This window comes from Wolffia australiana, chromosome 7, assembly GCF_029677425.1.
Source record: "Wolffia australiana isolate 7733 chromosome 7, ASM2967742v1".
NCBI classification, from domain to species: domain Eukaryota; kingdom Viridiplantae; phylum Streptophyta; class Magnoliopsida; order Alismatales; family Araceae; genus Wolffia; species Wolffia australiana.
The window spans coordinates 2,484,299-2,509,128 of record NC_135841.1 but is presented as its reverse complement, the minus strand read 5'-3'; the positions used below and the strand labels follow the sequence as shown (position 1 = coordinate 2,509,128).

Here is a 24,830-nt window from a genome sequence, read left to right as displayed (position 1 = left end):
TTTTCAGCATCGCCCTGACATTGTCACTCGAGATAGGATGAACTCAAGTCTAGTCATACCTGTCTACATGCATGGTCTGTAGTAGTCACTAGTCAGGGCCACACTGTGTTAATCTCTCTCTCTCTCTCTCTCTCTCATTTCTCTCTTTTCTCTTTCTTTTAGAATAAAATATCATCTATTATGTGGTGCTCCTCCGCAGAAACCGATGTATTACCTAACATACAATCCCACACAGCTCACGTTTGGCTCGCTAACTTTTCCTAATTTCTAATGTTAAAACTCCTTGTGAGAGGTTGATGTCTCACCCTCCTACAAAAGATATTATAGAATTTTTTAATCTCTCCCTTGACCGATGCTGACAATTGTTATAATAAAATACGTATATATATGCACATAAAGAGAGAGCGAGAGAGAGAGAGAGAGAGAGAGAGAGAGAGATGGATAGAGAGAGAGACGTTTGCATCCAAGATAAAAGAGATAAGGGAAAGAAGACAGAGGACTGCTGTTGATATTCGTCAACTAGGCCAGGTCACTGCCTCAAATTTTTACCTATAAATACTCCGTTGATGTGGGAGGAGATGAGATGGGAGAAGACGGGGAGAAAGAAACGCGCTAAGAGAGAGATAGAGAGAGCGAGAGAAGGAAAGAGAGAGAGAAAAGAAGAAAGGTGAAAGGAAAGAAAAGAAGACAGAGAGAAAGAGGAATAGGGAGAAAGAAAGAGAGAAGAGGAGAGAGTCTTAAAAGAGACGGAGAGAGAACGAGAGAAGAGGAGAGAGGAAGAAAGAGGCATAGAGAGAAGAAAGAGAAAAGGAAACACGTAGAGAAAGAAAGAGAGGCATAGAGAGAGAGAGGTAAAGAGAAAGAAAGAGAGAGAGAGAGAGAGATGGAGAGTTCTTCCAGATTGGGGGGAAATCGGATATCTGCGGAGGTGGTGACGGAAAACTTGGCCTGCCAAGCACTTGCGTTAGAGAATGGGCTCGTGCGCGGCGTAGACGACGAGTTTCAGAAGAAGGTTAGTCTTTTCTCTTCTTCTCATTCTTCTCCCTCATAATCAGTAAAAAAATATATAATTGTTCATTTCATCTCAGCCACCGCCATGGAAGGACTTTCTCAGATACGTGGGCCCTGGATTTCTCGTCTCCATGGCTTATCTTGATCCGGGCAATTGTCCGTTCTCGCTCTTTCTCTCTCTAGTTTTCTTTTCTTGTTCTTGATTTTTCTATTTTTCAAAGTCCTGAAATTGCGAAAAAATTGGCGCAGTGGAGACTGATCTGCAAGCCGGAGCGAATCACCGCTACGAGGTGCGCCCCAACACATAAAACAATTCTAAAATTATTAGTATGAAAAATAAAATCTCGTTGCAGTCCATTTCTTCGCTCCGCAGTAGTCGTAACTTCAGGCGACAGTTTAGGTACGATTTAGAAAACGATTAACTCGTAGGTTTCAGAATTAAAAGAATTGCGATTGGAATTTATTAACATCAATTGTGGACCTCCAAATGAAGGGCCTGATTACGATTCGTGTAATTATGGGTTGACGCAGCTGCTGTGGATCGTCCTCCTCGGTCTGGTGTTCGCGCTCATCATCCAATCCTTGGCAGCCAATCTCGGCGTAACAACAGGTAATTCAACTGTAGATCAGTACGCTGAGAAGCTGATGAAAGAGAGAAAAAAATGATATACTGTGGATCATCTCTATGTGTGCATCCATCTCTATGCTTCAAATTCCTAATTATCCATACATATATTTATCTATCTATCTGAATCTGTCGACCTATCTATATATTTATGTATCAATCTCCCTCGCTCTCTTCTTACGCCATATTGATCCTTAGGTCTGTTAAGTGATAGATTGATATATAGGTAGGTTAGTAGATTGATAGATATATTCGTAGTTAGAGAGATAGATAAATATATAGGTTCAAAGATAGAGATATAGAGAGAGTGGGAGAAAGAGAGAGGCACATAGAGAGAGAGAGAGAGGAAGAGGGAGAGAAAGAGAGAGAAAGAGAGAGAAAGAGAGAGGCATCGAGAGAAAGAGGGAGAGAAAGAGAGAGGCATAGAGAGAGAGAGAGAGAAAGAGAGAGGCATACAAAGAAAGAGAGAGAGAGAGAGAAAGAGAGAGGCATAGAGAGAGAGAAAGAGAGAGAGAGAGGCATACAAAGAAAGAGAGAGAGACATACAGAGAAAGAGAGAGAGAGGCATAGAGAGAGAGAGAAAGAGAGAGGCATAGAGAGAAAGAGAGAGGCATACAGAGAGAGAAAGAGAGAGGCATAGAGAGAGAGAAAGAGAGAGGTATAGAGAGAGAAAGAGAGAGGCATAGAGAGAGACAGAGAGAGAGAGAGAGAGAGAAAGAGAGAGGCATAGAGAGAGAGAAAAAGAGAGAGAAAGAGAGAGGCATAGAGAGAGAGAGAGAAAGAGAGAGGGAGAGAGAGGGAGAGAGAGAGAAAGAGAGAGGCGTAGAGAGAGAGAGAGAGAGAAAGAGAGAGGGATAGAGAGGTATAGAGAGAGAAAGAGAGAGGCGTAGAGAGAGAGAAAGAGAGAGGCATAGAGAGAGAGAAAAAGAGAGAGAAAGAGAGAGGCATAGAGAGAGAGAAAAAGAGAGAGAAAGAGAGAGGCATAGAGAGAGAGAGAGAAAGAGAGAGGGATAGAGAGAGAAAGAGAGAGGCGTAGAGAGAGAGAGAAAGAGAGGCAAAGAGAGAAAGAGGGAGGAAAGGGAGAGGCATAGAGAGAGAGAGAGAAAGAGAGAGGCATAGAGAGAGAAAGAGAGAGGTATAGAGAGAGAAAGAGAGAGGCATAGAGAGAGACAGAGAGAGGCATAGAGAGGTATAGAGAGAGAAAGAGAGAGGCATAGAGAGAGACAGAGAGAGGCATAGAGAGGTATCGAGAGAGAAAGAGAGAGGCATAGAGAGAGAGAGAAAGAGAGGCAAAGAGAGAAAGAGGGAGAGAAAGAGAGAGGCATAGAGATAGATAAATAAATAGATAGAGAGTACCAGTACCATTGATAGATTGAAGTATAGAGAGACGAGGAAAAAACTGGTCTCACTCTTATCAATGGATGCGTAGGAATGCATCTAGCGGAGATATGCAAGATAGAGTATCCCAAGTACATCAAGCTCAGCCTGTGGATTCTAGCCGAGCTGGCGGTGATCGCCGCTGACATCCCCGAAGGTCTCCTGGTCTAATCATATTTGACTCCTTCCCTCGGTTCCTTCTTTTTCATGTTCGAATCTGAACCGAAGAGTTGATATCATCTCTGTGCCGACAGTCATAGGAACAGCCTTCGCTCTTAACATCCTGTTCCGCATTCCTCTCTGGGTCGGCGTTCTTGTCACGGGGACAAGCACTCTCCTTCTCCTCGGGCTGCAGCGCTATGGGGTATTCCTCTCTCCCTCGCTCTCTCTCTCTCTCTGTCTCTCTCTCTCTCTCTCTCTCTCTCTCTCTCTCTCTCTCTCTCTCTCTCTCTCTCTCTCTCTCTCTCTCTCTCTCTCTCTCTCTCTATCAATCTATCTATCTACCAATGTCTATCTCTATATCTATCTCGCGCTCTCTTTCTCTCTATATGTCTGTCTATCTCTCTCCTCTATTTCTATCTCTTTTATCTCTCGCCTCTCTCTCGATCTCTCTTTCTCTCTCTTTTGTCTCTCTCGATCTCTTTTGATCTCTCTTTCTCTCTCTTTTGTCTCTCTCGATCTCTTTTGATCTCTCTTTCTCTCTCTTTTGTCTCTCTCGATCTCTTTTGATCTCTCTTTCTCTCTCTTTTGTCTCTCTCGATCTCTTTTGATCTCTCTTTGTCTCTTTCCTCTCTCTCGATCTCTTTTAATCTCTCTTTCTCTCTCTTTTGTCTCTCACCTCTCTCTTGATCTCTGTTTCTATCTCTTTTGCCTCTCTCCTCTCTCTTGATCTCTCTTTCTATCTCTTGAGTCTTGAGTCTCCCTCCTCTCTCTCGATCTCTTTTTATCTCTCTCCTCTCTCTCGATCTCTTTTGATCGCTCGCTCTGTCTTTTGATCTCTCTTTCTCCTCTCTCTGTCTTTTGATCTCTCTTTCTCCTCTCTGTCTTTTGATATCTCTTTCTCCTCTCTCTCTCTCTCTCTCTCTCTCTCTCTCTCTCTCCTCTTTTGGTGCCGGTTAGTCTTTGTCTTTCTGCGAGTAACTCTCAATTTGTCGATCTTACTGCGCAACAAAGTGATCAATCTATTTATCAAACTGTCTATCTCTCTAGTTTTATATAACTGTCTCTCTAAATAGATACCCTTATCTCTCTCCATCTTAGATTTTCCTATGTATATCCATTTATCTATTTATCTCCCTCTATATATCTTTCTCCTACCTTAGATATCTCGCTGTATACCCATCACTCAAACCATCTGTCGATCTTTTCGTCACCTGTATATACACCCATCTATCATTCCTTGTATCTCTCTATCTATTATTCTTTCTATATGCCTTCCTATATGTCTTATCCATCTGTATCTATCAATTTATGATTTTATGATGCAGGTCCGGAAGCTGGAAGTACTGATAGCCTTGCTGGTGTTTGTCATGGCGGCGTGCTACATCGGCGAGCTTTTCTTCGTGAAGCCGCCAGCGGGGGAGGTTGTGAAGGGTCTCTTTCTACCCAGGCTCAGCGGAAATGGTGCCGTGGGCGATGCAATCGCTCTCTTGGGCGCCCTAGTCATGCCGTGAGTTCTTCTTCTTCTTTTATTATCATCATCATCTTCTTCATCTTTTTCATTTTCTACTTTATTTTCTTCTTCTTCATCATCTTCTTCTTCTTCTTCATCATCATCATCTTCTTCTTCTTCATTTTCTTCTTCTTCATCATCATCATCTTCTTCTTCATTTTCTTCTTCTTCATCATCATCATCATCATCTTCTTCTTCATTTTCTTCTTCTTCATCATCATCTTCTTCTTCTTCTTCATCATCATCTTCTTCTTCTTCTTCTTCATCATCATCTTCTTCTTCTTCTTCATCATCATCTTCTTCTTCTTCTTCATCATCATCTTCTTCTTCTTCTTCATCATCATCTTCTTCTTCTTCAGCATCATCATCTGCTTCTTCTTCTTCTTCTTCATTATCATCATCGTCGTCATCATCAGCATCATCATCGTCATCGTCATCAGCATCAGCATCATCATCTGCTTCTTCTTCTTGTTCTTCTTTTTCATCGTCATCGTCTCCTTCTTCTTCATTTTCTTGATCGCATTTCAGATTCAGTTTCCAATATTTCTTCTAACTAGATCATTGGATTTCCACAGTCACAATCTCTTCCTCCACTCCGCCCTCGTGCTCTCCAGGAAGGTCCCGTCAACCAAAGGAGGAATCAACGTGAGCTTGCTTTCTGAATATCTTGATTAATCCTATTCTGATTTATGATGATCATCTTACGTTACTTTCTTAATATTTATATATGTTATCTGGGCGATAACCTTGCTGAAATATCCTCATCGATTGAGGGCCTAATCTTCATCTGATTCATGACCATCGGTTTACTTATTTCTGTAAAAAGCTCATATTCTTAATCCTCACAAAGAGCTCTTCCTTATATTTTCTTTGAGAGCGGATTAACCTTAACTGATAATGATCATTGTTGTGGGTTATTTTCTTTGAACAATATTCTTATTTATTACCACAAAACGCATGTTCAAATTTCCTCATCAACAAAGGATTAACCTTAATCCGATTCATGACCATCGTTGCCGGTTGTTTTGAATGAAAATTGAACTCCTCAATCGCTACAGAAAGCTTGCAAATATTTCCTCATCGAGAGCGGATTCGCACTTGGGGTGGCGCTTCTGATCAACATCGCCGTCGTCTCAGTCTCCGGCACGGTCTGTGCAGCCGATGACCTCTCGCCCACGGACGCCGAACGATGCAGCGATTTGACCCTCAACTCGGCTTCCTTCCTTCTCCAAGTAAGTCATTTCTTACTTCCACAGTTAGCACAAAAAACCACTTATCCTAGAGAAAGAACGACAAAGGAAATAAAGCCTTCGGACCTTCCATTTCGCTCCGTTATATTCCGTCATGACTCTTATAACCTTCATTTCATCATCTCTGATTCATCTTCATTTACTTCGTAACTTTCATCTTCATTTACTGAGAACATTCACCTTCTTTGTCGGTGACTCCGCTCCTGAAGTCGCTCCTAAAGTTGTAACTTCATTGATTTTTATAACTTTGGATAACATGAACATGCATCTTGACTTTGTCCCCTTGGATAGTATTAATAGTCATCTTTACTTGACTCTTAAAGTCGCGCCTGCATTGACTTTGTAACCTTGGATAACATGAATCTTTATCTTTAGTCCACTCCTAAAGTTGGGCCTTCATAGAGTTTGTACCCTTAGATGACATTAATCTTCATCTTTACTTCCCTCCTAAAGTTGCGCCTACGTTGACTTGGTAACATTGGATACCATGAATCTTCATCTTTCCTCTGCTAATAAAGTTGCACCTACATTGACTTTGTAACCTTGGATAACATGAATCTTAATCTTTACTCTGCTCCTAAAGTTCTACCTTCACTGACTTCGCAACCTTGTAAAACTTCATCTTTACTCTGCTCCGAAAGTCATAGTTTCATGACCTTGAATGACATGAATCTTCATCTTTACTCTGCTCCTAAAGTCATAGCTTCATGACCTTGAATAACATGAATCTTCATCTTTACTCTGCTCCTAAAGTGGTGCCCTCATTGAGTTCGTAACCTTCTTTATCTAAATATTACGTGAGTCTTGGCCCCGACATCAAAGTCAACAAGATCATCTACCCCATACGTTGACATTTTCGACTGTTGTTGAGGTTATTCCTGAGAGTTGAGCCCATCGGTCAACGTATGCTATTAACTTAATAAAGCTGTTGAAATCGTCAATGTCAACGATCTTGACAGAATTTCTCTTCGTTGAGCATAAATTCTAAAAAAACTACATGTTATTTTATTTGAATTTGTTAAGAAAATTATAAACTGAAACTTCAGTAAAAAAACATGAACTATTTGTAGAACTCTAAAGTTTTGCACTATACAATACCCGGCACCGTGTTTCTTTCTTGCCCATAGTAATAATAAAATGTCATTAACATCATGTGATGGGTGTGTGGGTGAATTTAGAACGTGCTGGGGAAGGCGAGTTCCACGGTATACGCTATTGCTTTGCTAGCTTCTGGGCAGAGCTCAACGATCACGGGAACCTATGCGGGGCAGTATATAATGCAAGGATTTCTGGACCTCAAGATGAAGAAATGGCTAAGGAATTTCCTGACCCGTTGCGTCGCTATCGCTCCCAGCCTCGTCGTCTCCATTATCGGCGGCTCCGCCGGCGCCGGCAGACTCATCATTATCGCATCGGTGATCTCTCTCTCTTTTCTTCTCTCTCTCTCTCTCTCTCTCTCTCTCTCTCTCTCTCTCTCTCTCTCTCTCTCTATCTATCTATCTATCTCTCTCTCTATATATATACATACATCTATATCTCTCTCAATCTCTTTCTCTGTCTACCTATCTCGGTGGACCCATTATCATCCCATCTATCTCTCTCTATATATATACATACATCTATATCTCTCTCAATCTCTTTCTCTGTCTACCTATCTCGGTGGACCCATTATCATCCCATCTATCTCTCTCTATATATATACATACATCTATATCTCTCTCAATCTCTTTCTCTGTCTACCTATCTCGGTGGACCCATTATCATCCCATCTATCTCTCTCAATCTCTATCTATCTATCTCCCTCTCTCTCTCTTTTTCTCCATGCCTCTCTGTCTATATCTATAAATCCATCTATCTATCTATCTCTCCCTCTATCTTTCTCTCTCTCTCTATGCCTCCTTTCTGTCTATCTATCTATTTCTTTCTCTCTCTCTCTCTCTCACTCAATGCCTCTCATTTCTTTCTATCTATCTATTTCTCACTGTCTCCCTCTCTCTCTCTCTACGCCTCTCCATTCTATCTATCTATTTCTCTGTCTCCCCCTCTCTCTTTCTCTCTATGCTTCTCTTCCTATCCATCTATCTATTTTTCTATCTATCAATCTCTCTCTCCCTCTCCTCTCCCTCTCCCTTCCTCTCTCTTTCTCTCTATGCCTCTCCTTTATATCTATCTATTTTTCTGTCTCCCCCTCTCTCTTTCTCTCTATGCCTCTCTCTTCCTATCCATCTATCAATTTTTCTATCAATCTCGCTCTCCCTCTCCCTCTCCCTTTCGCTCTCTTTCTCTCTATGCCTCTCTCTTTCTATCTATCTTATATTTATGTATATATCTATACATATCTCTCCCCCTCCCGCTCCCTCTCTTTCCCTATCTATCTCTCTTTCTCTCCCAATATATATCTCTCATCCTCTCTTTCTCTCTATGCCACTCGCTCTCTGTTTCTCGCTCTACCTCTCATCCTCTATCGATCACTCTAAATCTCACATATCCTTTTTTGACGGGCAAGCAGATGATACTCTCCTTCGAGCTCCCCTTCGCGCTCATCCCCCTCCTCAAATTCAGCAGCAGTCGAGCCAAGATGGGCGATCACAGGAGCTCCATTCACGTAAGCCCACCCAACTTCGTCAAAAAATACTTCATAACATACAAAAGAATAAGAAAAAACCCACCATAACGAAAGAAAAAAAAATCAACGGCAGATTATCGCCCTGTCCTGGATTCTCGGCCTGATGATCATCGGCATCAACATCTACTACCTTAGCACGGGCTTCGTGAACTGGCTCATTCACAGCGATCTCCAAGTGGCCGCGAAGAGCGTCGTCGGGGTTGTCGTCTTTCCTCTGATGGGCGTTTACGTCGTCTCCGTGGTCTATTTAATGTTCAGAAAAGACGTCGCCATGTCTTTTGATACGGAGAAGATACTTGGCGAAGGCTCGGAAGCCCCGAGGGGGGACTTGGCCGATATACCGCTGCCGGAGTAGAGGCGCTCGTCTGGACTGTGAGTTTATTTTTTGGGCGTGGGGTTATTCAACCTTTCATGGGTTAGGAGGAGTTATTGCCGCCCCCTTACCGCTCTTATTCTGGGTGCTTTCGGGAAAATCTTGAGCGCCGAAGAATAGGATTGAGAGACTGAGTTTGTGAACTATATGGTAGATTGTGTGCTAAGATGTGCGTTTTGTTTGTGCCTTCTTGAGATGGATTTATAGATCTCGATCTGTGGAATCGCTTACGTGTCTCAATGACATGGCCACGTCTCTCTCTCTTTCTCTCTCGTTTGCTTTCTCTTTCCCCCTTTCTTTCTCTCTCTCATTTGCTCTCTCGTTTGCTTTCTCTTTCCCCCTTTCTTTCTCTCTCTCATTTGCTCTCTCGTTTGCTTTCTCTTTCCCCCCTCTCTCTCTCATTTGCTCTCTCGTTTGGTTTCTCTTTCCCCCTCTCTCTCTCATTTGCTCTCTCTTTCCCTCTCTCTCTCTCTCTCTCTCTCTCTCTCTCTCTCTCTCTCTCTCTCTCTCTCTCTCTCTCTCTCTCTCTCTCTCTCTCGTTTGCTCTCTCTTGCCCTATCTCTATCTCTCTCTCTCTCGTTTGCTCTCTCTTGCCCTATCTCTATCTCTCTCTCTCTCGTTTGCTCTTCCTTTCACTATCTCTCTCTCTCTCTCTCGTTTGCTCTCTCTTTCACTCTCTCTCTCTCTCTCTCTCTCTCTCTCTCGTTTCCTCTCTCTTTCCCTATCTCTCTCTCTCTCTCTCGTTTGCTCTTCCTTTCACTATCTCTCTCTCTCTCTCGTTTGCTCTTTCTTTCCCTATCTCTCTCTCTCTCTCGTTTGCTCTCTCTTTCTCTCTCTCTCTCTCTCTCTCTCTCTCTCTCGTTTGCTCTCTCTTTCCCTATCTCTATCTCCCTCTCTCTCGTTTGCTCTCTCTTTCCCTATATATTTCTCTCTCTCGTTTGCTCTCTCTTTCACTCTCTCTCGCTCTCTCTCTCTCGCTTACTCTCTCTTTCCCTATCTCTCTCTCTCCCTATCTCTCTCTCTCTCATTTGATCTCTCTTTCCCTCCCCCCCTCTCTCTCTCGTTTGCTCTCTCTTTCCCTATCTCTCTCTCTCATTTGCTCTCTCTTTCCCTATATCTCTCTCGTTTGCTCTCTCTTTCTCTCTCTCTCTCTCTCATTTGATCTCTCTTTCCCTCCCTCTCTCTCTATCTCTCTCTCTCTCTCCCTCTCTCTCTCTCTCTCTCTCTCTCTCTCTCTCTCTTGCACGAACTCACGCGTTTGCTCTCTCTTTTCCTCTCTCTCGCATTTGATATGTAAGAACTTGATCCTGCTTGAGAGTAGAGGAGAGGAAAGAAAAAGAAAAAGAGGACTATTGTATTTCTTCACCTCTATTGCTTACAGCAGTGTCGACTATTTATAATCTCAGGAAATTGTAAAACAAATATAGACGTTGTAACGGCTATATTAGACAGATAATATCAGCCATCGGGTATGTCCCGTACTGGATTAAGACATGGTTTATACGTTTACGCAATGGCGAGGGTACGTGTTCAATCCCAATTCGGCTGGGAGTTAGTTTGAACTGTGTTGGTCCATTGAGGCATCCGACTTGGCAGTCTTGCTTACACCCCCCATCAAGCGCAATGGCGGGGGCAGAGCAGAGACGTTGTGCTTGGGTCAAAGATGAGTGAAGCGAGCCTTGGGGAGCGGCTTGGTGAGCGCGTCGGCCAATGGATCTGCTCTGGGCACAAATTTGACTTGGATATTCTTTTTGGAGACCTGCTCCAAAATGAAGTGATAATCAATTTCGATGTGCTTGGTGCGAGCGTGAAACACGAGATAGACAGCGAGGTACGTAGCACCAAGATTATCGCACCAGAGGATGGGTGGCGAGGACGGGCAAAGATGTAGCTCCTTGAGGAGGGATAGCTCCTCGAGGAGCTATGACCAACTTCTTCAGCACAGTTGGCCATAGCTTTGTATTCGACTTCGGTGATGGAGCGGGTGATTATGGCTTGCTTTTTAGAACTCCACGAGATGAGATTTCTGCCAAGATAGACAATTCACCGGTCGAGCGGCGATCAAGGGAGTCACCGGCCCAATCTGCATCACTAAAAGCGTTAATAGTTAGGTCGAATTGGCGATAAAGGACTAAGCCAGAGGAAATGTTGCCTTTCAGGTAGCGAAGGAGATGTTTAAGGGCCTGCATGTCAGAAGAAGTCAGAGAATGCATTTTCTGATAGGCACGGTTGACAGCAAAAACAATATCCGTGCGCGTGAGGGTGAGATATTGAAGAGCTCCGACTAAATGACGATAGAGAGTGACATCAACCAGGGGAAGAGAGGACAAGGAGGAGGGGCATTGAGCATAAGGCATGGACAGGGGTTTACAGGTGAGCATTTTAGAAAGCTCAAGCAAGGAGAGAAGATAAGTAGATTGAGACAAAGTATACTCGTGCATGAGGGGTGAACTGAATGCCAAGAAAATGATGAGCAGGACCCAACTCCTTAAGAGAACAATTAGAATGGAGGTGATGAACGAGGTGGTTAATGGCAGAGGTTCTGGGAGAAAGGAGGAGTATATCATCGATGTAGATGAGGATGAAGAGGGGCGCACGGGTGAGTTTGAAGAATAAGGAAGAGTCAATCTTAGACCCGACAAAACTGAGGAGTTGAAGAGAGGATGTGAGTTTTTGGAACCAAGTTCGGGGTGACTGTTTAAGACCGTAGAGAGATTTCCATAGTAAGCTTACATGATTTGGCTGACTCAAGCTACGGAAACCAGGAGCTTGGACCAACATCAAGGCATGATACTCAGCCGACATGGCGCAAGCCAGTGGGAATTCTGGGAGGCAGCTTGAAAGGATGTGGGCTCAACGGGAGTGGGAAGTTGAGCCATAAGGGCATGAGGAATAGGATGTTTGACAGAGGAGAAGTGTTGTGGACTGAGTCAATGTGGATCCCACATAGTGGAAAACCCTACTTAGCTTCCTGTTGCAAAGATGAGCTCTATACGGACTCTTATCTCATGTGCGGCAAATAGAGGATGGGATCTATCTCAGCTTGATGTTAAGAATGCATTCTTACATGGTGACCTCCAAGAAGAAGTATATATGGACATCCCTCCAGGATTTGATACATCACAAATAAGAGGCAAAGTATGTCATCTAAAGAGATCTTTGTATGGCCTGAAGCAATCCCCAAGGGCATGGTTTGATCGCTTCCGCAAGGTTATTGTAGGAATGGGATATCACCAAAGCAATGCCGATCACACTCTTTTCTTCCGAAGACACATGGGTAAAATTACTATCCTCATTGTATATGTTGATGAGTTTATTATCACTGGTGATGATCGAAAATCAATCAAAGAGTTGAAAAGTAGCCTTAAACAAATCTTTGAAGTTAAAGACCTTGGTCAACTAAGGTATTTTCTTGGGATTGAAGTATCAAGATCACAAGAAGGTATCTTCCTCACTCAATGCAAATACATGCTAGATCTCCTAAGAGAGACTGGGATGCTAGGGTGCAAGCCAATTGATACACCTATAGAACATAATCATCAGCTGGAGAAGGTTGATAAATTACGGTATCAACGATTGGTGGGACGATTAATCTACTTGTCACACACACACCCTGATATCACTTATGCTGTGAATGTGATTAGCCAGTTCATGCACGATCCGAGATCACGCCACTTAGATGCTGTCGTGCGGATACTAAGGTACTTGAAGGGTAATCCAGGTCGTGGAGTACTATACTCGAGTGACAAAAATTTGAAGGCGGAAGGTTACACAGATGCCGATTGGGAAGGAAACAAAGATGATCGACGCTCGACTTCAGGGTACATTGTGTTTGTCGGAGGGAATCCAGTTTCATGGCGAAGTAAGAAACAAACTGTTGTTGCTCGATCTACAACTGAAGCTGAATATAGATCAATGGCACTAGGTATCTGTGAAATGTTGTGGCTACGGGTGCTCTTGTTAGAACTAGATCTACTCAGTCCTGATCCACTTATCTTATATTGTGACAATATAGCTGCTATCAACATTGCGAACAATCCCGTGCAACATGATCGCACCAAGCATATAGAGATTGATCGTCACTTCATAAAGGAAAAGTTAGACAATGGTATCATATACTTGACACATGTTAGCTCAACTAACCAAGTTGCAGACATCTTGACAAAGGGGGTAGACTCATCGACATTCACTTCCTTGCATACTAAAATGAAGATGCATGATATCTTCACCAACAATGAAGCTCTATGATTTCTTGATGTACCATGATATTAGTACTCTGTTTATTTTTCTGTTTGTGTTTGAGTCAGGTTGGATGTTAGTTAACATCACATCCTGAAGGGGGAGTGTTGTGGACTGAGTCAATGTGGGTCCCACATGGTGGAAAACCCTACTTATGTTCACGACAGAACGCTTGTTGAGAATATGGAAAAATATTGTTTCTTCCGCCACCTCCCTCTCCTCTCTTCCTTCTGCCTCTTCCTGCTTCTTCTTCCTTTCTCTTCTCTCCATAATCTCAAGGTGCTGTCTTCTTTCCTTGTCCTACATTCTTCTTCTTTCTTTATTTTCTCTCTCTCTCTCTCCTCTCAACAAGAAGCTTAAGGATTTGGGGGAGAAAGTGTATAGGGTGTGAAGAGGTTTAATCTTCAGAGGGGCACCAGGAGTGGGTGTGTGGTCGAGGGCAGGGAGAAGAGCAGGGAAGGGGGCTGGAGAAGGAGAGGTGCAGGAGGGGACCGGAGGAGAAGTGGCAGATTCAGTAGAAAGGGAATGGGGTGGGGAGGCTGGGAGAGAAGGCGTAGTAGGTTTGGAAGTAGAGATAGGGCAGGGATGACTGTGTTACCGGGGAGGGATAATGAAGTAGTGGAGGTGGAGAAGTAGAGGAGGGCGGAGAAGAGCCAAGGAGACCAGGAGATGACAGAACACTGAAAAATGGGAAGATAGATTCATAAAAAATAACATGGCGAGAAATGAAAATTTTACCTAAGAGAAGCAAGAGACACAGATATCCTAGGCGGAAAGAATTGTAGCCCAATAGGGTGCATTTCTTAGACCGAGAATCAAGTTTGTGGTGAGAGTATGGACAAAGATAAGTATAGCAGAGACAATCAAACGTTCTTAGAAATGAATAATCAGGCAAAGAGTTAAATAAAAGTTCAAAGGGCGATCTATTTTGGAGAGCAGGTGTGATCATGTGATTTATAAGGAAGGCAGCTGTGGCAATAACTTCATCCCAAAACATCTTGGGCATGTGTAAATTATGAAGTAAAGAGAGTGCAGTTTCGATTAAATGCTGGTGCTTGCATTTGGCTGTGCCGTTCTGTTCAGGAGTATGGGGACAGGATACTCGATGAACAATGCTGGTGGATTTAGGATAGGTGTGAAGGTCTTGGTACTCTCCATCCCAATCAGACTGGAGGTATTTGATGCTAGTGTTGAATTGTTTTTCAACTCAGCGTCGGAAAGATATAAAGACATTAAGTTTAATGGGTAAAATCTACGTAAATTTACTGAAATCATCGATGAAAAGAACGTAGTAGGAAAAACCAGAGTGAGAAGCGAGAGGGGAAGGACCCCAGAGATCATAATGAATAAGCTCTAATCTTTTGGTTGGGCGAGGAGCTATTGGAGAGAAGGGAGGCTTATGAGATTTAGAAACATTGTAAGAATCACATAATGTTTGGCGACGCACATGAGTAGCATGTAAACCAAATTTAGTTATGGTGTGCTGTAAAATGCGAAAATGAGGGTGTCCAAGTAGAGCGCGACAGACTTCAGCTGTTGTCTTCTCGCCAAGGAAGGTAGCTTTAATCGAGGTAGAAGAGCCAATAGATAGGATTTTCAAACCTATGTCGTTACCAATATGTAGTTGTTCATTGCCGTGATATTCTTGGGGGTTCGCAATGTTGTGCTGATCTGCAGTGATAGAGTGGCGCCACTGTCAGGATACCAGGCATAGGTGTCTATGGAGGATTGAACAGGCAGTGTAGGATTGAACAGGCAGTGGAGCTTGCTGATGAGGTTTCCAAGTGGAAACTTTTTGCCGGAATTCAGGGCATTCTCTAGCACGATGCCCAAACTGAGAACATAGTTAGCATCTAGGCTGGAATTGCTGATTCCGACCTCGGCCATGTCCACGAGTTTGGGGAAAACCTTGACTGCAGGTGAAGTCCTGCTGTTGGTAATAATTCGATGATGATTGACGAGGTGGCACTGTTGAGGTTGCGGTTTGGACACTATTTGCAGCATGAGGAAAGGAGATAGTTTCTTCTTATTAGGTACACATAAGGAAAGCTTCATGAGCCTTGAGGTTGTCCACAATTTCATCAAAATTAAGGCGACCAAGATTTGCGTTGACGCTGACTTTGAACTGAGTGTAGGCAGGGCCAAGGCCTTGTAGGAAAGTAAGCATTAGATGCATCATTTATTGGTTGCCCAAAAAGTGCTAAGCATCCAGTAACTGTTTTGAAATGCTTGACATAGTCATCAACACTCATGGATCCTTTCTTCATATTATGATACTGTCACTGAAGTTCCATCACGCGAATCTGAGTCCATCCGGTGAAGACTGCCTCTAGTTTTTACCACACTTCACGTGCAGATTTTTCTTGGCTCATATGGGAAACAACGGATTCGGAGATCATTCGACAAAGGAAGCCCAATATCTGATGATTAATCTTCCACCATTTCTTGTACTCCAGATTCGCAGTGATATTGCCTTGATTGTCTGAAATATAGATTGGGGGAGGAGATTCTTCTATAAACGACATTAACTCATACCCATTGAGAAGAGGCAACATCGCGCTCTTCCATGTCTGCTAGTTCTCGTTGTTGAGCTTTGTGTACACCATAGCTCCAATATGGACTACAACTGGGACTTGTCCCATGTTTGCTATGCATACTTCGTTGTTGAGGCTGGGAGTAGACATTGTCATTGCAACAGAAGAAGAGGGTGTCGCAGCAGAGAAGGATGCTCCCGTTATGGCTCTGATACCCTGTAAGAATTTGATCCTGCTTGAGAGTAGAAGAGACGGAAGAAAAAGAAAAAGAAGATCATTGCATTTCTTCACCTCTATTGCTTACAGCAGTGTCGACTATTTATAGTCGCAATAAATTACAAAACAAATAATGGCTATATTAGACAGATAATCTCAGCCGTCAGGTACGTCCTGTAGTAGCTTAAGACATGGTTTATATATTTACGCAATGGCGAGGGTATGTGTTCAATCCCGATTCGTCTGGTAGTTAGTTTGAACTGTGTTGGTCCGTTGAGACGCCCGATTGGGATGGCGAGTTGGTAGTCTCACTTACAGATATTTCTTTCCCTATCTCTCTCTATCTCATTTGCTCTCTCTTTCCCTCTCTCTCTCTCATTTGATATCTATTTCCTTATCTCTCTCTCATTTGCTCTCTCTTTCTGTATCTCTCTCTCTCTTTCATTTGCTCGCTTTTTCCCTCTCTCCCTCTCGTTTGCTCTCTCTTTCCCTATCTCTCTCTCATTTGCTCTGTCTTTCCCTCTCTCTCTCTCTCATTTGCACTCTCTTTCCCTATCTCTCTCTCTCTCTCTCTCTCATTTGCACTCTCTTTCCCTATCTCTCTCTCTCTCTCTCATTTTCACTCTCTTTCCCTCTCTCTGGTTTGCTCTCTCTTTCCCTATCTCTCTCTCTCATTTGCTCTCTCTTTCCCACTCTCTCTCTCTCTCTCTCTCTCTCTCTCTCTCTCTCTCTCTCTCTCTCTCTCTCTCTCGCTCTCTCTCTCTCTCGTTTGCTCTCTCATTCCATCTCTCTCCAAGGGTTAGGACAAAATTCGGGACTATAGTTCATCCCGGGGACCACCTGACGAGGTTTTGTCGCGTGGGACGAAAAAACCATCCGTCCGGAGGTCTCTGACGACGACAGACGTATCTAGACAATAAATGCCAGATTCACATCTGACGGTTGAGATGTAGCCATGTGGTCTCACTATGACAATTTGCATCAAAGTCCATGTACTTTTACGTGTATGCAAACTGACACTGCTCAGAAATAATTGTACATATGTCCCTTTGTATTCTCTCTCATCCGTACTTCCCTAAAAAACTTAGGAAAATCTATGTTAATATATCAAAAATATAAAACGGGTTTTTTTTCATCCGGGGCGAGGGACGGGACAGTTTTTTTCTCGGACAGGACTAAAATTCGTCCCGGGAGGACTGGACAGGACAGTTTTCATACCATCGAACGAAAAATTCGTCCTGTTCTTCGCCCATGCACTGAATCCTGAAGTCAGGTGGGACAAAATTCTTCCCGTCCCGTTCCGTCCGTCGTCCACGTCCGGGATGATCCGGAATTATAACTGTCTCTCTCGCCAGCTCTCCTCTCCCACATAGTTTCATTCTGTCTGTCTCGCCAGCTCTTCTCTCTCCCCTAGTTTCATTCTGTCTCTCCCGCTGTCTTTCTCTCTCTTTCGCTCTCCTCTTTTTCATAGTTTCATTCTCTCTCTTTATCTCTCTCGCTCTCTCTCTCATCGTGTCCCTCTTGCACTCTCTCTTTTTCGCTAGCTTTGCCTCTCTCTCTATCTCTATCTCTCTCATTCCGTCGTGCTCTCTATTTCTCACTGTTTGGAGACACGTGCAAATCGAGCGTGCGAGGTTGTTGGAACTGGTGGACCCCACAGAAGACCCTACATGGCTATATATTCTCGTTCGGTTCTCGTTCAAATGTTCTTATCATTCTCTTTCCCTCCAAAACTCTATCTCATCTATCTACGATCCTTCTCCCGTCTTCTCCGTCCTGTTCTTGGATCTGTTCATCATCGCAGAGCTTCGATCAATCGCAGGAAGGGAAGAACAAGATGAGGGAGGCTCAATTTAGAAGAAGCAATCAGGCTATGGTGTTGCTCTTTCTAGTTCTGTGTTTTTCGGCAAACGCTGCGGCTTCCTCCGCGTCGCAGAATCGGAGAGAGGCGCAACCGCCGTCAGTCGATGACGGGAGGACCTCGTCCGCTGTCTTTCCCCTCTACGGAAACATTTATCCCGATCGGTGTGAATTCTTCAGATCTTGAATCTTCTCGCATACGGTTTCGGATATCTTAGCATTTTCTTTGGAGTCCGCCGGTTCTTGATTTACTGACGCTTATCAGTTACGTCAGATCAGTCGTCTGACCTAGAAATTCCTGGAATTTTTTCCTCGTATTCTCCCGATCGGTGTGAATTCCAAAGATCTTGAATCTTCTCGCTTCTCGTTTAGGATATCTTAGCATTTTCTTGAAGTCCGCCGATTCTTGATTTCCGTCGTCCGACCTAGAAATTCCTCGATTCTTTTGTTCTTGGATTCTAATTCCGACGATGATCGCAGGCTGTACTTCCTCTCGCTGCTGATCGGAGATCCTCCTCGGCCGTATTTCCTGAGCATGGACGCCGGCAGCGACCTAACCTGGATCCAATGCGACGCTCCTTGCGTCAGCTGCTCCAAGGCCAGTTCAACAAACTCTCTCCCAGAAACTATTCCCAATCTTATTCATCCGCGATAAATCTCGCCTCCAATTCTCATTCCCGACTCTCGTCGAGATTCATTACAGGGGCCACATCCGCTGTACAAGCCGCCGAAGGACGGGATAGTCCCCTGCGCGCACCCGACCTGCGACTCTCTCCACACCATCTCTTCTCCGCACTGCGAATCTCCCAGCGACCAATGCGACTACGAGGTGAATCTCGCGGGCAAGATCTCCTCCCGCGGCGTCCTCATCAGCGACGCCATCTCCGTCAACCTTCTCAACGGCTCCCTCCTCCGCCCCCGTCTCAACTTCGGGTAAAAAAGCAATATTCCCTCTTCCAGAACCTTCTCTCCTCTTCTCCGCCATGAATCCAGAACCTTCTCTCCCCTTCTCCGCCACCTTCTCTCCCCTTCTCCGCCATGAATCCAGAACCTTCTCTCCCCTTCTCCGCCATGAACCGAGCTTCGATTCCCGACCAGATGCGGCTACGAACAGCAAATCCGCGACAACAACTCGCCGTCTAAAACAGACGGCGTGCTCGGGATCGGCGCCGGCAAGTCCAGCCTCTCGTCCCAGCTCCATGAACATGGCTTAGCCGGCAACGTCTTCGGCCACTGTCTCGACCGTAACGGCGGCGGCTATCTCTTCTTCGGCGATGATCTTATCCCCTCCTCCGCCGTCTCCTGGACTCCCATCTCCACCAACGCGTCCAGGTCCGTAGCTTCATTCCTCGAAATAATTTCTTTGAATTTTATTTAAAAATGTGAAATACTCCATTCCTAGGGAGAAGTATTCGCCGGGGCCGGCGGTCTTCTTCGTCGGGAGGAAGCCGCTGGGGAAGAACTTCGATGTCGCCTTCGATGCCGGCAGCGCCTTCACGTACTTGGCGGCTCGCCCCTACGAGCTTTTCCTCGCCTCGGTGGGATTTTTACCTCTTTGTATTTGTTTTGTTCCCTCGGTTAGTTGACGGGGATCGACGGCAGATGATGCGGGATGTCGAAGGGAGGAGGCTGAATCCGACGGCCGGGGATGGCGCTCTCTCTCTGTGCTGGAGAGCGGCGGCCAAGCCTTTCAAGACTCTGGGGGAGGCCAGGAGGTACTTCAAGCCCCTGGCTATGGCTTTCTCCCAGGGCAGGCGAGCTGTTCTCACCATTCCCCCCGAGAACTATCTCATCCTCACAGTAAATCCCCCCACTCCGTCTCCTCACACGCTTCCCCCTCAAACTCTGACACGTGCGAGTTCTTCGCCTTGCAGAAGCAAGGGAGCGTTTGCCTGGGGGTCCTCAACGGCACCGCGGCGGAGCTCAGAGATGTCAGTGTCATCGGAGGTGAGAAAAAACACCCAAAAAAGAATTTCTTGGAAAAAAAAAGAGCAAAATTGAAGAGTCGTTGGCTGTGCTGGAGCAGGCATCTCGATGCAAGATCTGACGGTCGTGTACGACACGGAGAATGGACGGATGGGATGGGCGAGGGCGAACTGCCAGAGGGTCCCCGGCGCCGCCGCGGCTTCTCCTTTGCCGGCGCTTCTGGAGCAGGCGCACGTGCCGAATCTCGGGCCCTTCTTCCGGTCCGCGTCCGGGACGGACAACGAAGCCGTGGCAGCGGCGGAACCGGCTTCCGCGCCCAGCCCTGTCTGAAAGTCGGCCGACCGAAGAACGACGCAGAATAATCCCAGCGATGCGCGCGGGCGGCGTGCCTCGTTAAATCGGTTTTTACTCTCGTCCACTCTCTCCTCGCTGCAAGTGAACCTGACAATCGCGTTTTGGAATAGACTGAGAGAGAGGGATCTAAGAGAGAGAGAGAGAGAGAGAGAGAGAGAGAGAGGGGGAGGGGTGAGGAAATACCTTGATATCTCCATTGGAGCCTACAAAGAGCATCCCACGGCAGTGCAGCAGCGAAGTGACGACAGAATCGGACGAAATAGACCCGAGTAGCCTCATCTCCGCCGGCCCACCGCACTCATCAAACTGAAGATCCTGCTTGCCAAAATAAAAATCCAATAAAATCCCGTGCAAAAAGAAAAAAGTAGTCATCGGACGCAAAACAAACCTGGACTAGGACAGTCCCGTCCCAGCCGCCGGCGAAGAGCCGTCTCCCGTGGAGGGCCACGGCGAAGATGGCCCCCCCGAGGGGCTTGGCCGACGCCAACAGAGCCCCTTCCCTCCACACCAACAGATCGCCGCCGTCGAAGGAAGCGGCGAGCAGACCCCCGGAGACGGAGAGGGAGAGGACGGACGCGCCGGCTTGGTGGACAACGGCCAGAGACGTGTGGTCGTGCAGGGACCAGAGGCGGACCGTCCCGTCCCAGCTCCCGCTGTACAGCACCCCCTCCGACGCCGCCAGGCACGACACCGCCGACTGGTGACCCTCCAGCGCGCCCACCAGGCCCAGATCCTCGAGAGACCAAGCCTTTATGGTTCGATCCCCCCCGCCGCTATACACGCGCTCCCGAGACGCGGCGAGAGAGTGGACTCCGCTGTACCGCCAGTCGCTGTGATGGCGCCATTTCTTCATCTCCCCCTCGCCGGCCACGTCCCAGGCGTACAGAAACCCTCCCCCGTCCCCCGCCACGCAGATCGGCCTCTTCCCCCCTCCCCTCGCCACCGCCACCGCCATCACTCTGCTCTCCGCCCCCCTCAGCGTCCTCACCAGCGTCAAATCCTAACAATCTCCTCATTTTATTGCAAATATTTCAAAAAAAAAAATAGAGAGACAAAGACGAGAGCAGCTTGCCTGCAGGGACCATACGCGAACTGTCTTGTCGTACGAGCCGCTGAAGAGGAACCCGCCTGCACCAAATTCGGCGAGCATTGGAGATATTATTCCAGAAAGCTTGGAGTAAAAAGCAGAACGCGTACCTTCTTCGACAATCCCAGAGACGAAATCTTGATGGCCCTTTAAAGAAATAGTCCGCAACTCGGCGGCAGACTCGGCGCCTGCTTCTTCCTTGGGCTCGGCGCGGCACAAGTCCGATGAAACGAGGCAGCAGAGGAGTTGTTCAGCAGGCAGCGTCTCCGGCGCGAAAGGAACGGAGTTTTCAAGCCCGCTGGCTAAACTGATGAAGGATCTCCACAGGGTGTGAACTCCCGGGCGAGATTCCGGATCAGGGTTCAAACAGGATTCCAGAACCGGCACTAGAATCTCGAATCTTGTTCCCTGGAATGATTTCCTCAGACTGGAAGTCACGTCTCCCGACACGAGGAAGACCAGCATGCAAGCTAACGCCCAGACGTCTGATGCAAAACCCACGGCAGAATCAACTCTAGAGTCAGATTCATTGGAGAGTAGTTCGACTTTGAGCTCCGGGCTGACAAAGTACTCGGTACAACTGCCATGGGCTTCTGCAAAGCTCTCTCTCAGTCTCCTACCCACTTGAAGCACCTCGATCAGATCCAAGGAGAAGTGCCCGTAAGAATCGAGACGGAAGCAGGACAGGGCGAGGCAGCCGCAGGCTAAGCCTTGAGAATGCAGTCCCACCATCGCCTCGCACGTTTCTAACCCGACTTTCACAAAACCGAAATCCTCCGATGTTTGTGGATTGCGTTCCAGAAAAACAGACAGATCGGAAGGAAACGATCGACCCACCAAGAACAGACTTGAATTCATCATCCATAACCCCAGTATCTCGCAAAGACCGCGCCTTTGCTTGTTCGGGGCGTCCACGATCAGATCCAGATTTTTAAAATTTCTCAGAGAATCCATCGCTCTGGCTACGTAGCTCAACTTGAATTCTCCTTGAGAGCAGGGCTCGCCGATTTTGAGTAGACGGACGGTTTGATTTTCCTTGATTTTCCTCGCCAGCGTCGCAGTCGCTACGTCTTCCTCGAATTCAGTGGAAATTGCGTCGGCAGGTATGATGAAATCCTTCCAGAATCCCCAGGCTGAATCGTCGCAGGGAAATTTCAGGAATTCGGCTTGCTTTGGCTCCGGATCGTGAAGAACGCGGCGGGAGGAGGGCGACGGGGCGCAGAAGCGGAGCAGATCGATGTTCTTGGGAAGAGCGGTGGGGCCTTTTGATCTGGAATATGGAACGATTTGATTGCAGGCGGGGCAGCGGATCGTGTCTGCGAAGGCGGATTGAGCGGAAGAAGATGATAATCGATCGAGGCAGGAGGAGCAGGCGGAGTGGCCGCAGGGAAGTACCCGCGGAATCGCCTCGTGCTCGTCGTAGATTTGGAGGCAGACGGGGCATTCTGGCATGTCCATGTTCGTTTGGTGCTGGATCTGCTGGTTCTCCGTTGGTCAGGTGAGAATTTCTGATCTTGAAGTTTCTTCGATTTTTTCTTTTGTTACCTTGGATTCTTCCCTCCCGATCTTGAATCTTCTCGCTTTGTTGCAAAATGTGCCGGTTCTCTGAATTCTAGGATCTGATCTGTTCGTCAGGTTTGTCTTCCGACCTAGAAATTACGGATTTTTCGAGAAATTTCTTCGACTTTTTTTTTTTACCTTGGACGCTTCCCTTCCGATCGGTGAGAATTTTTTAGTAGATCTTGAATCTTCTCGCTTTGTTGCAGAATCTGCCGGTTCTCCGAATTCTAGACTCTGATCTGTTCGTCAGGATTGTCATCCGACCGAGAAATTACGTATTTTTCTAAAAATTTCTTCGATGTATTTTACCTTGGATGCTTCCCTCCCGATCGGTGAGAATTTTTTAGTAGATCATGAATCTTCTCGCTTTGTTGCAGAATCTGCCGGTTCTCTGAATTCTAGACTCCGATCTGTTCGTCAGGTTTGTCTTCCGACCTAGAAATTACGTATTTTTCTAAAAAATTCTTCGACTTTTTTTTACCTTGGATGCTTCCCTCCCGATCGGTGAGAATTTTTGAGTAGATCTTGAATCTTCTCGCTTGTTGTTTTCGGTTTCTACTCCCACACGCTAATTTCCTCCAGTTTTTGGTTCCGATGATGATCGCTGGCTGTACTTCGTCCCGCCGCTACTATCAAAGGGTTTCGTTGCAAATTACGGATAGCGGAAGTTTGCGTTATATTGTCCGTCAGCGTTCTGTAATTTTACCTAAGTTTTCATAACTGATATCGGGAACGGAAATAAAGGAATTTAAAATGCGAATTACTATAATACTACTATATTTTGTATTATTATAGTTATAGTGCACTATCGTCCTGGACGGGACGATGTGCGTCCCATTTTTTAGGGGTTTGTTTGCCTCATCCCGTCCCGGATATTTTTGTCCACGTCCCGTCCCATCCAGGGGACGATTGTCCGTCAGTCTTCCGTAATTTTACCGAAGTTTCCATAACTGATATCGGAAACGGAAATAAAGGAATTTAGAATGTGAATTACTATAATACTGCTATATATTTCTAAGGCATATTGTTGTATTATAATAGTTTTACTGCAGGATCGTCCAGGACATAGGCGGACGGGACAGGATAAACATCATCCTGCATCCCATTTTTTAGGGGCTCGTTCGCATCGTCCTGTCTGAACTTTGTCCCGTCTTGGAGATTTTCATCCACGTCGCATCCCATCCGGGGATGTATTGTCCCATCCGACGTCCGGTTAATCATAGTGCAAGTACAATTTGTTTGCTTATTGAGCCAATACGCAAATAAAATCCAGGCCAAAGTTAGGTACAAGCAGGGCTCACCATTTTTTACCGAAATTAACCTAAGGTATACTGTCAGTTGGGGAATCATTGGTTTATCGAGAATTCTGCTCCAGCTTCGGAATCGCGAACAAATCGAACCTGAAAGCGGACTGAAACTTAGGGAACAAATAATTATAAAGTTGGACGTGTGGGATTGAACCCGAACGTCACAAATTGGCAATAGAACCTTATACCAACCCACACAGATTTTAACAAATACAAAAAATACATAGTTACATAAATACGTAAATACTCGAATAACATATACAAAAATAAATAGATAAATATACACATAAATAAGATATACAAAAACAAATAGATACATAAATATGCAAATAACATATAAAAACACATAGATACATGAATATATAAATACACAAATAGCGTTGAGAGAAAATACATATGTACATGAATACATAAATACATAAATAACATATACAAAAAATACATAAATATGAAACTAGCGTAAATATACAATTAACAAATACAAAAATACATAAACATGAAAAATACATATAAGACTACGTGATGATATAGATAATTAATTAATCCATATATGTATTTATAGTGTAAATACATATGGGTCAATTGGATTAAATAAATTGGTACCCGACAGGTTGGGGACTCGACGATGTCGGACGTCGTCGGTGATGTCATCCAACGGGTAAATTCCTACGGTAATGAGGCTACATGATGCAGTGCCCTAGGTGGATGTACGTGCAGGCCCCAACTTGGGGTTTCGCCGAGCTCTGAGCTCAGGGACGAGCAATCGATGACGGTGATGGTGACCTTCTGACCCTCGTCAGAGTGACGACGATG

General features: G+C 45.5%; 3 protein-coding genes across 3 annotated transcripts; 2 read left to right on the top strand and 1 right to left on the bottom strand.

Annotated features, from left to right (window-relative positions):
- The first annotated feature begins 569 nt into the window (after window positions 1–569).
- Window positions 570–9,125, top strand: LOC144705235 (metal transporter Nramp7.2-like). Its single transcript, XM_078577820.1, has 12 exons — window positions 570–1,012; window positions 1,089–1,167; window positions 1,261–1,301; window positions 1,543–1,621; window positions 3,066–3,170; window positions 3,268–3,377; window positions 4,501–4,682; window positions 5,261–5,330; window positions 5,744–5,917; window positions 7,114–7,350; window positions 8,445–8,540; window positions 8,635–9,125. Exons 1-12 carry the CDS (start codon window positions 884–886, stop codon window positions 8,914–8,916), a joined length of 1,584 nt encoding a protein of 527 aa, XP_078433946.1. The 5' UTR covers window positions 570–883; the 3' UTR covers window positions 8,917–9,125.
- An 8,479-nt stretch (window positions 9,126–17,604) lies between these two features.
- Window positions 17,605–20,121, top strand: LOC144705223 (aspartic proteinase Asp1-like). Its single transcript, XM_078577807.1, has 8 exons — window positions 17,605–17,948; window positions 18,264–18,381; window positions 18,487–18,716; window positions 18,882–19,115; window positions 19,186–19,321; window positions 19,386–19,583; window positions 19,658–19,730; window positions 19,810–20,121. Exons 1-8 carry the CDS (start codon window positions 17,761–17,763, stop codon window positions 20,037–20,039), a joined length of 1,407 nt encoding a protein of 468 aa, XP_078433933.1. The 5' UTR covers window positions 17,605–17,760; the 3' UTR covers window positions 20,040–20,121.
- On the bottom strand, window positions 19,734–22,608 carry LOC144705222 (zinc ion binding protein). The gene is made up of 5 exons (XM_078577806.1): window positions 21,261–22,608; window positions 21,136–21,191; window positions 20,452–21,063; window positions 20,247–20,378; window positions 19,734–20,150 (listed from the first exon to the last, which is right to left on the bottom strand). Exons 1-5 carry the CDS (start codon window positions 22,606–22,608, stop codon window positions 20,115–20,117), a joined length of 2,184 nt encoding a protein of 727 aa, XP_078433932.1. The 3' UTR covers window positions 19,734–20,114.
- Between the last annotated feature and the right edge of the window lie 2,222 nt (window positions 22,609–24,830).

What these genes read in the sequence shown, in the direction of transcription:
- LOC144705223 (XM_078577807.1), top strand. Translation starts at nt 17,761, where the DNA reads ATGAGGGAGGCTCAATTTAGAAGAAGCAATCAGGCTATGGTGTTGCTC. An exon ending in GGAAACATTTATCCCGATCG is followed by an intron (nt 17,949 to 18,263) that starts GTGTGAATTCTT and finishes CGATGATCGCAG; the next exon opens with GCTGTACTTCCTCTCGCTGC. An exon ending in CGCCCCCGTCTCAACTTCGG is followed by an intron (nt 18,717 to 18,881) that starts GTAAAAAAGCAA and finishes ATTCCCGACCAG; the next exon opens with ATGCGGCTACGAACAGCAAA.
- LOC144705222 (XM_078577806.1), bottom strand. Translation starts at nt 22,608, where the DNA reads ATGGACATGCCAGAATGCCCCGTCTGCCTCCAAATCTACGACGAGCAC. An exon ending in CTCTGGGATTGTCGAAGAAG is followed by an intron (nt 21,192 to 21,260) that starts GTACGCGTTCTG and finishes AATTTGGTGCAG; the next exon opens with GCGGGTTCCTCTTCAGCGGC. An exon ending in GCTCCAATGGAGATATCAAG is followed by an intron (nt 20,151 to 20,246) that starts GTATTTCCTCAC and finishes CGCGATTGTCAG; the next exon opens with GTTCACTTGCAGCGAGGAGA.
- LOC144705235 (XM_078577820.1), top strand. Translation starts at nt 884, where the DNA reads ATGGAGAGTTCTTCCAGATTGGGGGGAAATCGGATATCTGCGGAGGTG. An exon ending in TTATCTTGATCCGGGCAATT is followed by an intron (nt 1,168 to 1,260) that starts GTCCGTTCTCGC and finishes AAATTGGCGCAG; the next exon opens with TGGAGACTGATCTGCAAGCC. An exon ending in TCGGGCTGCAGCGCTATGGG is followed by an intron (nt 3,378 to 4,500) that starts GTATTCCTCTCT and finishes TTTATGATGCAG; the next exon opens with GTCCGGAAGCTGGAAGTACT.